At 56.1% G+C, this 12,517-nt stretch overlaps 5 protein-coding genes across 5 annotated transcripts; 3 read left to right on the top strand and 2 right to left on the bottom strand.

Moving 5' to 3' along the window:
- Position 1: 1 nt before the first annotated feature.
- On the bottom strand, positions 2–1,144 carry CC84DRAFT_1110099 (DUF862-domain-containing protein; the record flags this gene model as incomplete). The annotated part of the gene is made up of 4 exons (XM_018175240.2): positions 575–1,144; positions 377–524; positions 102–327; positions 2–50 (listed from the first exon to the last, which is right to left on the bottom strand). Exons 1-4 carry the CDS (start codon positions 911–913, stop codon positions 2–4), a joined length of 762 nt encoding a protein of 253 aa, XP_018043429.1. The 5' UTR covers positions 914–1,144.
- A 316-nt stretch (positions 1,145–1,460) lies between these two features.
- On the top strand, positions 1,461–3,107 carry CC84DRAFT_1255191 (GTP-binding protein-like protein YchF; the record flags this gene model as incomplete). The annotated part of the gene is made up of 4 exons (XM_018184514.1): positions 1,461–1,535; positions 1,594–1,665; positions 1,715–2,200; positions 2,389–3,107. The coding sequence occupies 4 exons, from the start codon at positions 1,461–1,463 to the stop codon at positions 2,935–2,937; spliced, it is 1,182 nt and encodes a 393-aa protein (XP_018043428.1). The 3' UTR covers positions 2,938–3,107.
- Positions 3,069–6,502, bottom strand: CC84DRAFT_179583 (uncharacterized protein). Its single transcript, XM_018185471.1, has 4 exons — positions 6,154–6,502; positions 5,692–6,043; positions 5,397–5,643; positions 3,069–5,352 (listed from the first exon to the last, which is right to left on the bottom strand). Exons 1-4 carry the CDS (start codon positions 6,303–6,305, stop codon positions 3,200–3,202), a joined length of 2,904 nt encoding a protein of 967 aa, XP_018043427.1. The 5' UTR covers positions 6,306–6,502; the 3' UTR covers positions 3,069–3,199.
- A 646-nt stretch (positions 6,503–7,148) lies between these two features.
- On the top strand, positions 7,149–9,766 carry CC84DRAFT_1160300 (DHS-like NAD/FAD-binding domain-containing protein). Its single transcript, XM_018177466.1, has one exon. The coding sequence runs from the start codon at positions 7,488–7,490 to the stop codon at positions 9,459–9,461; it is 1,974 nt and encodes a 657-aa protein (XP_018043426.1). The 5' UTR covers positions 7,149–7,487; the 3' UTR covers positions 9,462–9,766.
- A 224-nt stretch (positions 9,767–9,990) lies between these two features.
- On the top strand, positions 9,991–11,759 carry CC84DRAFT_179519 (1-phosphatidylinositol phosphodiesterase precursor). Its single transcript, XM_018185470.1, has one exon. It carries the CDS (start codon positions 10,198–10,200, stop codon positions 11,749–11,751), a length of 1,554 nt encoding a protein of 517 aa, XP_018043425.1. The 5' UTR covers positions 9,991–10,197; the 3' UTR covers positions 11,752–11,759.
- The last annotated feature ends 758 nt before the right edge of the window (positions 11,760–12,517 follow it).

Here is a 12,517-nt window from a genome sequence, read left to right as displayed (position 1 = left end):
GTCATGTTATTCTTCTGGGGAGCGGCGCTCTCTCAGCAGCAGGTATCGCCCTATTCTCAGTGTCTTTGACAATTCTGGGTGCATGATCTGCGGACGAATACCGAGGATGTCCTCTTGGGCCTCTTTGGTCACTTCCACCGCTAGCGCCAGATATCCTCTCCGTCTGCGCGTCCTCCCAGTCCTGCGCGTCGTCCTCGGTCGCCCGCAGCCGCCGTCTCCGTTCGTCGTGTCGCAGCATAGACGATCTTTCGTCTTCGAAGTCCTCGTCAAGGAGCTCTCCATCCGCAGTATCATGATCCGGTGGCGATATCCATTCCCGTGGTACGACTGTTTCGTCAGATGTTGTTATGATTAGAGTGACAGGGTGAATACAAACCGCATGGCAGGGCTACGCCTATGCTAGCGGCGCGATTCAGCCAGCTCGGCGCGGAGCGACCGGTGAGTTTGTCGCAGAGGTAGGAGGTGAAATGGTTGCAGTTCTTGGTGAGGAGGTTGTACGAGGTTCCCATGAATTGTTGAGAGGCCTGTCGCCGTTAGCGGAGGTTTTGTTTGAAGAGCAGCATGAAGTTGCTACCTCGTGTATTATGGCGTCCAGCTCTTCCTGCGGTCGGAAGGAGAAGCCATGTAGAAGCGCTTGTCGAAAGGTTCCGCCCGGTGGTTCTTGACCGGGCTTTGTGTAGTAGACTCCACTGAGGCCGCGCTGGTCGTGCCCACCATAGGCATACTCCCTATCGCCAATAACGACGCCTGAGTGCAGGAGAGAGCTACCGATAGCCCATAGCATGGTCGAAACCTTGCCGGGGGGGAGCAGGTCGTATATGTGTATCTTGATCTCCGTCTTCTGAAGTGAGAGCGTGTTGCGGTGGTTCGAGGAGCTCTTGCGGGTCGGTTTGGGGCGTGTGGAGGAAGACATGTCGTGTGGGATGATGTATTGTGTCAGGTTATGGCTTCGCTACTATGTACGGCGTGATCTGCTAGACTATGTTCGTTTGCTCAGCTCACACGAGCACCTATCAGGCAACGGGAGGCATGAATGTCAATTGAAGGGACAAACGCCGGGCTGGTGAATAGGGATATGAAGAGGAGGATAGTGGGAAGGGCGCAGGACGGGACCAGCCCTTCAGGAGAGGAGTGTGATCAAGTATGCGGGGATGAGAGACAGCGCCGCTCTTGGAGAGGTTGAGCTCGCGCCAGCTGCTGCACCCAACCAGTTAGCGCCTTCCTCAAAAACTGACTTTCCTTTAAGTCACATTACGAAAATGCTGCCCCTCCTTTCATCCACCACGACGCGCCCACGGTACATCCTCTTTTCTTTTTCTTCTGTGATACCCACCCTTACCCGACCGGCAGCAAGCACTGCCATCGCCTCTTCTGCCGCGCTTAATTTTTCATCCACCCTTCGCGTCAGCTTCACCTCCTCAGCCCGCACTCTCGCGCGCGGTGCGTCAAAGCCAAAGAAGATGCCTCCCAAGAAGAACGTCGTAGAGGAGAAGGTGCTCCTCGGCCGGCCCGGCAACTCGCTGAAGAGCGGCATCGTGAGTAGGAGCCCTCGCGTCGTGGTTGTCTCGTTCTCACGTTAACAGTAGACGCCAGGTCGGGCTTGCGAACGTCGGTAAATCGACGCTGTTCCAGGCCATCACAAAGTGCCACCTTGGCAATCCTGCCGTAAGTCGCACCTTTTGCTCCAGTCGTCGCCGCGCATTGACCCGCGCAGAACTTTCCATACGCCACAATCGACCCCGAAGAGGCGCGTGTCATCGTCCCTGATGAACGCTTCGACTGGCTCGTCGAGCACTACAAGCCTAAGTCGGTCGTGCCTGCCAATTTGACCGTGTACGATATCGCCGGTCTGACCAAGGGCGCATCAACTGGTGCCGGTCTTGGAAACGCCTTCTTGTCGCACATCCGCGCTGTCGATGCCATCTTCCAGGTTGTGAGGTGTTTCGACGACGCCGAGATCATCCACGTCGAGGGGGATGTCGACCCTGTTCGTGACCTGAACATCATCAGCGAGGAGCTTCGTCTCAAGGACATTGAGTTCGTTGAGAAATCGCTGGAGAAGCTCGTCAAGGAGACGCGGAGAGGCGGCCAGAGCTTGGAGATGAAGAAACTCAAGGAGGAGCAGGCTACCGTAGAGGAGGTCCTGCAGATGCTCAAGGACGGCATCGACGTCCGCCGAAAGAACTGGAGCCCCAAGCAGGTACGTCGCAAAATTTTCTCTCCACCTACATTTCCCCGAAAGATGAAAAAGAGCGATTGCTCTATAATCCCAGCTCTTTGATGCCCTAGTAACGCCAGGGCTTTATGAGATGACGTCCGATTCTGACTACCTACTCACCCATTTATTAATGTACAAGCTCGTGAGAGTTCTGCGCTAATTACTCAAAGGTTGAACACATCAACCCGCTCTTCCTCCTCTCCGCAAAGCCTGTCGTCTACCTCGTCAACCTGAGCGAGAAGGACTACATCCGCCAGAAGAACAAGAATCTCCCCAAGATCGCCCAATGGGTGAAGGAGAACACAAACGGCGACCCAGTCATCCCCGTGTCTGTCTCGCTAGAAGAGCGCCTCGGTGCGATGACCGAGGAGGAGGCCGCCAAGGAGTGTGAGGCTATCGGAACCAAGTCGGCGCTCCCCAAGATCGTTGTTACTATGCGCAAGGCTCTCAACCTCGGCAGCTTCTTCACAACAGGTACAGATGAGGTCAGGCAATGGACTCTCAGGAACGGCACAAAGGCGCCACAGGCTGCTGGTGTCATTCACGGTGACTTTGAGAAGACGTTCATCCAGGCCGTCGTGTACAACTACAAGGTCCTGAGGGAGGAGGGTGACGAAGCGTCGGTCAAGGCCAAGGGCAAGATCATGACCAAGGGCAAGGACTACGTTGTCGAGGACGGCGATATTCTGCTCATCAAGGCTGGTGCTGCCAAGGGATAGATGTGAAGTCTCCAGTAGTTGCGAGTTTTGATGCTTCTGCACCTGGTAGTTTTGTAGCGGGTTGTCTGGTCTCACGAGGAAGCGCTCCTGATGAGCGTGTGACGAAGCCAAAAAGTCAAATAGAAATGTCCGTATTTGAACGCAACACACATGGAGTGTCTGCTCCTACTACCCATACTCAAGAAATGTGCTCTGTGAACCCCGATTCGCTATTGCCTTTGCTAGGAAATATACCATAGTGCTGGAGAGGTATAGCATCTACTCAACTCTTCTTCTCCGGCGCAAGCATCCAGCTATTCCCACACACACAGTGCTTCGCAACGCCCATCAACCAGCTCACATGCGTCGGTGCATACCCGGGCAGCCCCATCGTCACATCCTCCATGTACGCCCCACACCTCACACACTTCCTGAGCTGCTTCCTCCTCTTCGGGTCCTCGGTCCCCGCAACGCTCTGGATGCTATCGCTGCGGCCACGCCCGTTCTGCGCGTCCCGCCCCACAAGCGGGTGCGTGTGCGCCCCCGTCCCGCGGATCACCATCTTCTGGCACACGTCCACGACGTGGCTGTCGAACCAGTGGGCGGCGCGCTTGGAGGTCGTCAGGCCGAGCCAGGTGGTGTCGAAGAAGAGGATCTTCGCCATGTCGACCTTGTCCGCGAGACAGGTGCCCTGCGCCGAGGGCTCCGCGAACAGCGTGTCGGTAACCAGCCTGCGGGCTGCAGGGAACAGGATGGGCGGGATGCGGCCGAGGAGGAGCTCGCGTTCGACTTGGTCACGGTCCTCGGCGGACGCGTTGGCCTGCTTGTAGCAGCTCCGCACGAGGTGCTGGGCCTCGCTGATGAGCGCCTCGAAGTGGCGCCAGTCGAGCGGCGCCTCGGTGAGCGCCATGTGCAGCGGGTAGTACAGCTTGCGCATCTCCGGTGACGCGTTTGCGTTTTGGACATACCCGTACGCGGTGCGCTGGACCCACTGGATAGGGTTGGCCCAGAGCTTCATCATCATGCGGGGGAAGCTGCTGAGCAGGAGCAATAAGGCGGGCTTGTTCATCGCGGCGAGTTTCTGTTGGAGAAGCTGCGGGGTGAGCGAGGAGGATGGGACGGACTGGAAGGCCTGCCCGATCTGGAGCAGCTCGTCGATGAGGTACACCATGAAATGCATGATCCAGCGGCAGATGCCGACGAATTGTGGAACAACTTCGGGGCGAACAGCGTTCTTGTCGATGTTGCCGTGCATGCGGGCGATTGTGGTTAGGATCTGTGTGACGTATTTGATGTTGAGGACCATCCACGCCATTTTGCTGGTGAGTGCTCGGTCGACGCTGCCTTGGAGACCGAGGAGGTGCAGTGCTGAGAGTGTCTTGACGAAAAATGGGGAGCGGCCGAGCAGGATGAGATGGTTCTGGTTTGTACCATCGTCGACGATGCCGCAGTCGATCTTCACGTTGAGGGCTTGAAACATCAAAAGGATGAAAATACGCTTGCGTTCTTCGCTGAGCGGGCCCATCACGGAGAAGATATCGTCGCTGCAGAAGTATTGGTTGGCTGCGGTGGTATGCTGGAGGACAAGGGCGGCTAATGCGGCCGAGGCGGACTGATCTTGGTCGTTGTCGTCTGTTGCGAGAGAGCCGTAGTTGTATTGTGTAGGATGTAACTTTATCTTGCAGTCTGCTTGCATGCACGCTGCAATGCAGTGATTCGGTGACAAAGCGACGTTGAGTGCCGAGTCCAGCGTGGGAAACGTGTACCCAGCCTGGGCCATTGAAGAAACGACCTCAGTGTTGTAGTCTGGCGTAATGGTTTCTTGAGTCTTGCGCTTCTTCAATTCGATGGTACCGTCACTGTAGCAAAAAGCGAGGATCATGTTATACCACAGTGGAATGCACGACAAGATGACTTGGTTCATATGGGTCATGGTGTCCGGCTGTCTCCTTAGTTGCCAAATAGTGCGCGCAGACACGGAGCCCACACTCTTCTTCTTAGAAGTGACTTTGTCGAGACTGGGATGCAACTGGTTTTGCTCAGTCTGGTGCACCTCCCACTTGGCCACTATGCTTGAAGGACTTGGTTGCGGATGTGTCTGGTCAACAGCGACTATGTTTGGTGGGGTTACGAAAATGGCTTGAATGGTAGGCACGGACCCGTCGCCATCTTCTGGCGTGATGGGGAGAAAATCGAGATGCGTTAATTGAGCGGAGACTGGGACCTTGGATTCCGAGCCGCCTGGCAGCCCGCTGCTGTCGATCATGGCGGGATGGCAGTTGTCTTCGGTTGTGATTTCGGTCACTTGAAGTTCGGGCTTCTCGTAGACCTTCAATTGCGTTCGATCAGGCAGTTGCGGAATGTTCCACACAGCTTCTATTCTATAAAGATGTAGACGACGAGACACGTCGTAGGTGGCCATCAAAAGCTTATTATCTGTATATATTAGATGGAATACCTGGTGAGAAGGAGTAACATACCATTGTTGGAAGCGAAGGCGGCGTGCGTGAATGTGTCATTCGTGTGTAGAATGGCTCTCAAGGATACGGACACCTCTGACCAGCTGCTATCCGGTTGCTGAAAGCGGAGCTTGAGGTCACCCTTCCTCATCAAGTAAACCAAGCACGCTTTTTGGTCGACGGCGTGATGCATGTCCCTGAACATCTGCGAAGTGATATTGAAGTTCCATTTATCACCACTCTTATGCGCAGACCATGCAATGTGATTCTACACTTGTTAGCGTCATTCCTTGCGTGAGAATCTTCATTGGTTCACCTTCTGCTCGTAAGGGTAGATTGCAAGCCAATGCATGCCCACTACGGCGTCAATCTCGTTATCTGGTTGAGACAGCTCTGTCCGCGTGAAGTTCATGCGGTCCAGAACCATGGCGCAGGAGAAAATCATCACGTGGCCAGCCGCGTTGACGACGGCAAGATCATTGCCCAGATGACTCCAGGAAAGGTGCACCAGAGGGAACTCATCGCTCTGATGCGGTATATCAAGTTGAACGTCTGTACCAAGGTCCCATTTCTCAGTCGAACCAGTCCGGGAAAAGACTCTCAGGTTTACGCCGAGGCCATCTGGGACGATGTATGCGATACAACCATTTTTAGACCATGCTATTCTCCTGTAGCAAGATCAGCCTAAGCCTTGCAAGTTGGTAACATGCCAGAGGAGAAGTATAATTAAAGCATTTTCAATTGAACGCAAAGGCGTGCGGTAATATATTTGACTTACGAGCAGCATCCGCTGGTGGCTAGCTCATCGAGCCTCTTTGCAAGACCCTTCACGGGCGGGGAGGCAGACATGTTCATCGACGGCAAGGTGACCTGCTCTGAGTCCCCAAACAGATCGTCCACATCCATGCTATCATAGGTTTGGTCTTCCATGGTAGCCGACAGGGGATCCGAGGCGAGGCAGAGAAAACAATGTGAAGACTACGGTAAATGAAACAGAGGCGCTCTCGATTGCAGAGCAAACGGCATCAGATCGAACTCCACGTGGCGAAGAGCGCCGGGTATCACGAAAACGGATGGTGAGAATTGGTAGGCAGAAATAGAGGATGTCGAAGCCTCGTAGCGAGATGTGAAGGTTGACGATGCGAACGACTGATTGGTTCGACTCTTAGCGCAGAGCTAAGGCGGCTAGTGTCATCTCTAGCCTCACCTGTGGCGGTGCGTTTCTCTTTCGCGACACTCGCGTGTGATGCACGCATCTCCACGCATCTCCACGGCTCGCACCCTGAGGCTGCATCAGCTTCAGCACGGCAGGTGAAGTGACATACACTAGTCGGCTCGTGGTTTGAGTAAAGTGCTCCGACCCGCAGCCGCGCTTGACCTGCTGCCCGCTCCTTGGCCGGAGGCTTGCCGTCGTTGGATCGGAAGACAGCATCCTCGAGTCGAGTCAATGGCTTCCAATCTGCCACTGCGGCACGGTGGACCTCCAGTCGTGCTCGACCGGACCACCTCATGTCAAGGCAAAGACCAGTTCACGGCGCAACGTGTCAGCGCAGTTGGGCATCGCACAATCGCCATGGCCTTTGCCGCCCGCGCCAACACGACGAAACGTGGAAGCTGCAAACAGAGAACAGAAGTGCCATGATGCGCCTTGATTTATCCTGCAGTGCAATATGCACAATTGGGAGCTAAAAGAGCCGGTGGAGCAGGACGTGGGACCGGAGGTGTAAACAAAAGGCGCCCGGACCTTTCCAACATTGCGTCTAGCGACTCCCCCCCGTCATCCCTCTGCGGCAGCTGCGACCCAACCTCCTCCCTTCCACACGCCCGCACCCTCCCCTCCACGCGCGCTGCAACGCGCGCCTGATGCACAGCTGTCGCGCTAGCTGCGCGCTCTCATGAAATAGCAAGCGAAGCCCAAGTTCCGGCGCTCGACGACAGCGCAGCCCCTCGGACGGCGCCTGCCGCTTGCTTTCACGACCTCTGCAAGCCGCTGAATTCGCTTCACCTCACCAGACAGCCGCCCCGACCGTGCGCCCGGCCCCTCAGGCTACTGCTGTGCCCCATCGTATCTACTGTACCATTGTCCGGGCCGCGCCTTCGCTGCTGCTCGCCATGGACTGGCTCACCACGCAGGCGCCAAGCTCACCATTGAGCAGCGTGCCTTCGTCCGCACCTTCCCCTGCCGCCTCCGACTCGAGCCTCTCTGATCTTTCCGACTCCGAGCTCTCAGAGATGTCGCGCGCGCTCGCTGGCCGCCGCTCGCGGTACCCCTCCCCATCTTCCTCCAACCGGTCCTCCGCCAAGGCGTCGCCCGCTCCCGAGACCATGCCGTCACCTCCCTCCAGCAACGACGACGACGACCGGCCCCACAAGAAGCGGAAGCTAGAGGATCCGAAGGAGCGCAGCACTGAGCGTCTCGACCTCCGCCGTGATTTGACAGACAAGGACAAGCCGCAGCTTGACCGCCTCTTGAAAACGCTGCACAAGAAGCGCAAAATCGTCGTGATTGCAGGTGCTGGCATCTCAGTCTCGGCTGGCATCCCCGACTTCCGATCTTCCACCGGCCTGTTCAAGTCGCTGCGCGACGAGCGCAAGCGTATCTCTTCGGGCAAGGAGCTCTTTGATGCGTCCGTCTACCAGAATGATTCTTCCACCTCAAATTTTCACGAGATGGTGCGCACATTGTCGCAGCAGACAAAAAACGCCGCGCCGACGGCTTTCCACCATCTTCTTGCAACCCTCGCCCACGAGGGCAGGCTACTTCGCCTATATACCCAAAATGTCGACGGCATCGATACCTCTCTTCCCCCTCTGAAGACACAAATCCCTCTCCCTAAGAAGAACCCATGGCCCAAGACTGTACAGCTGCACGGTAGCCTGGAGTACATGGTCTGCTCCAAATGCCACACGGTTTCCGAGTTCGACCCGGAACTCTTCGATGGACCGGCTCCACCTGCCTGTCCCAGCTGCCAATCCGACGATCTAGCAAGGCAAGCTGTTGACAAGAGAAGCCACGGTGTCGGGCGCCTCCGACCGCGCATGGTGTTGTACAATGAGCACAACCCGGACGACGAAGCCATCGGTGCCTGCTCTAAAGCTGATCTGCGGACGAGGCCTGACGCTGTCATCGTGGTGGGCACGACTTTGAAGGTTCCTGGGGTGCGACGAATTGTACGAGAGATGTGTGCGACCGTGCGCGACCGGAAAGACGGCATGACTATTTGGATCAACAACGAGCCTGAACCTAAATGCAAAGAGCTGGAGAACATTTGGGATCTGGTGGTCCAGGGCCCCTGCGACGAGGTCGCGCGACATGCCGCCATGCAAAAGTGGGACGATCCCGTTCACAAGCAGGTTACCGAGGACGAGCTACCGAAGCATAAACCTTGCGTGGTCATAAGAACGCCCAAGAAGGTCCTCAAGGTCCAAGGAATGCCTACGCCCGCTCAGAGCCCGCGCATTGGCCCACAGTCGCAGGCTTTGCCGGGAGAGCCAGAGACGCCTTCCAAGACTGCAAGAGGAACGAAGAGGGCTACTCAGGTCGTTGCAAAGGTCAACGCATTCGACCAAATGACCGGAAAGCCCGAAGCCAAACCCGCAACCAAACGAGCAAAGGCTCAGCCGAAGAAGTCGGCAGGCGCGAAGAGCAAGGCTACGAAGGTGAAGCAGGAGACCAACGTGGCAATCACGCAGACCTTCAAACAGAAGAAGAGTACCGCAAAGGTCGTCCCTCCGAAGCTCAAGGGCCAGCTGGCTGCAGTGCCCAGAGATGAGAACGCAGACTCGATCCAATTCCCGAAAAGATCGCCCTTGACCCCACGAAAGTGTGGAGCCAAAGTCACTGCGTTCAAGCTCGTATCGGATTTTGATTTTCGCTATAACAACTTCCCAGAGGATCAGCGTCCTCCAATGGAACCGTTCAGCAGCCCAGTCAAGCCACGGACGCCAAGTGAACAGATAAGACAAGAGAATGACTTCTTCCATGCGGCACAAGCGACAAGCGAGTCGCGTCCTTCGACTGCGGACTCGACCTCTTCGCGAATGAGTATTGGGAATCTACTCAATCCACAACCTATCTCATCATAGACCTTTGCATTTCCAGGCGTTATTGATCGTGGATGATTCATCTCTTTTGCATTGGGAAGGATGACTACAAGTGTCGAATGGGTTATCGTCAGTCAGTGGCATACATGGCGTTATGAACGCAGAAGGATTCTGCTCCTGTAGTATAGGAATGGTGGGTTTATCACGTTGTTCCTTCATCTTTCAGTTGCACGATACCCGGTATATATATCGGTCAGTTTTGAGACAGAGGAGGGCTTTGGCTAGGAGAGTAAGCTGTGGGTCGCAGCGCATTTTGTGGCTACTGTTTGAATCAATGCGACCAGTCCTCTGAATGATACCTTGCGATTGAGACATCTGCGTCAATGTGTGAACGCAACAGTCTGAAATGCTAGAACAGGGCCTTTACTGCCTTCTTTCTCGGCAAGAGCAAGGGTTAACAAGATAAGTCGTGACCGAGGTCTCATTGAGGATCCTTAATGCGCAGCTAGACGGGCTTGGCAGACGCGTACCTCTCATCATCCTCCATCAGTACAATCGGCTCAATCCTCGACACTGGAAGATAATCTTCGCTCTCCCACCATCACCATCCTTAGACTAAGGTATCACGATCTTTTTTGTTACACTGTGAATTTCTGGGGGGAGTCCTGAACGCGAGGCTCTCGCAAATTCTGCAGAGCAGCCCCAAGCATACAGCACTGAACCGACCGCTCTTTGGAAGACATCGTCTCGTCTATCGTAACGAGACTTCTCTCTTTGAATGGCACCGCCGCTGACGGTCCGAAATCTCACGGCAGCTACCATCACTTTGAAGAGCTTGGAACGCTTCGAGGACCCTAACACGAAACAATCCAAAGCTACAGCTTTTCCGTCAGCACTGAAGAATGCTCAAGCGATAGCACCGTCGGCGCCTGAATTGGGCTTGCATGTCCAGTCATTCAAGCGCCAGGATGTCGATGTCGAGCTTGCACCATTTGAGTCATATACGCTCCAATTTCAAGCTCTTGAGCAGCCCGATGCCAAACCAGCTTCATCGCCAACGAGCACCACCCTAAGACTAACATTAGAGGATGAGGGAAAACAGCGCTTTCGCATCGACACCAACCCCACATACACACAAAAAGGCTCTCGCATATTAACGCCCCTGACACCCAATCCCTCAACCAGCTACACTGCTCTATATCACCCGACGACACCCATAGCCCACCTGACTATTCACACACACCACCTCCCCAACTATGCAAGATGGATGCAGAATCTTCCTGATAATCTTCCCCTTTCTGCCATCAGCATCCCCGGAACGCACAACTCGCACACGCACTACCGAGCCTTACCATCTGTCCGCTGCCAAGTCGTCGAAGTCAAAACGCAGCTTGAAAACGGCATCCGGTTCCTTGACATCCGAGTCCAGCCCGCCAGCGCAACAGACACCTCGAAACGCGACCTATATCTCGTGCACGGTGCATTTCCCATCAGTCTGACCGGCGCCAAGTACCTCGATCCTGTACTCAATGCATGCTACGCCTTCCTTTCGGCAAATCCCAGCGAAACAATCCTCGTTTCGCTAAAGCGCGAAGGCGTGGGCAGCGCTACAGACGCCCATCTTGCCGCCATACTCGAGAAGCACTACTTCGCCCCCAACGCATCCAAATGGTATGTGGACGAGGCGATACCATACCTGGGCGCAGCCCGCGGCAAGCTCGTCCTCGTGCGGCGCTACAAACTGACCACGTCCGCCTCACCCGGCCCAGACACCGACACCGACACCGACGAAGCCGCCCCCGGCCTCGGCCTCGACGCAACCGCCTGGCCAAACAACGCCACGCACGCCCTCCACGGCCCCTTCTGCATCCAAGACTTCTGCGAGATCATGCACCCGTCTTTCATCCCTCATAAGCTGACGCACGCCAACGCGCACCTCGTCCGCGCCGCCTCGACCACGCATTTCATCCCCGGCGTGAACACCGATGCGACGAATCCCGTCCCGCCGGGTCCCTTGTATCTGAACTTCCTGTCTGGCAGTAATTTCTTCAACAGGGGCACGTGGCCGGAGAAGATTGCGAGGGTGGTAAATAGGGGCGTCGAGGAGTGGATTTGCACGGGGCATCATCTTGCGACACCGGTTGGGGATCCGCAGACGCCGGGGCATGCGAGTGTTGAAGGGGTGGAGGGTGTGAGAGGCGTGGGCGAGGGGGACGGGGGTGCGGGGGTGGTGGTTATGGATATGGTTGGAGACGGTGGGAATTGGGATTTGGTGCGATTGGTTGTGGGGCTGAATATGGGCCTTCTAGAGACGGTGAGATGTGCGATGTGAGATTGTGTGGAAGTGTCAAGAGTATGTGTTGCAGTGTCTTGTGCATCCGTATTTGGGCCTCAAGGACTTGCCAGCCTGTTCCACAACGCCAACCCGCTTATTCTTTTCCATCCTCCACCCGCTCACGCGATACCTCCCTCGTACACGCGTGTCCAGAGTAGGCAAATTGAGGTCCTGCGCCATGTGCCGGAGAACACGAACGACCGCGGTGCCATAGTGTTCACCAAGCGTGACTCAACACCGCCTTTCGCGCCGCAATCGCTCATGCTCGCCGGGATATCATACCCAACCAAGCAATCACAACTCAATTCTTCTTGCCATCAGCGCACAGCGAACACCAGGTATGGGGGGTTCCCCTATCCGAAAAGCGCTACACCTGAGAATCAGCATCCACCGCAAGACTCGACGTAGTTGAACAACTTCACGCCCAGGAACCATGTTTCTTCCTCCGTCGCCACGCCACCACGAGAGCCGCCACACCCGCAGCCGCACGCCCGATACCCAGCAGCTGCGGGCGGCCAGCCATCTCCATACCCCTGCCAAGGCAAAGCAAGGCAGAACGCGTGCAAAGTGCGGGACGCAGCTGGGCCGGGAAAAAGCGCAGATGGGAAAGCAACCGCGGGTCTAAGTCGTCAAAGCCGCCCCTCCCGCCAGCGACAGAAAATAGGACCGGACGCCCAGGGGCTCGAACCTCGAGCTCGGACAAGAAGCCAGGCGCGGCGCCTATCGCCCCGACGACGTCGTTCCGTCTGCCGTGGACCGTCCA

This window comes from Paraphaeosphaeria sporulosa, assembly GCF_001642045.1.
Source record: "Paraphaeosphaeria sporulosa strain AP3s5-JAC2a unplaced genomic scaffold CC84scaffold_1, whole genome shotgun sequence".
Lineage (NCBI taxonomy): Eukaryota > Fungi > Ascomycota > Dothideomycetes > Pleosporales > Didymosphaeriaceae > Paraphaeosphaeria > Paraphaeosphaeria sporulosa.
Note: the sequence above shows the minus strand (reverse complement) of the source record. Positions and strands in the feature narration are given on the sequence as shown.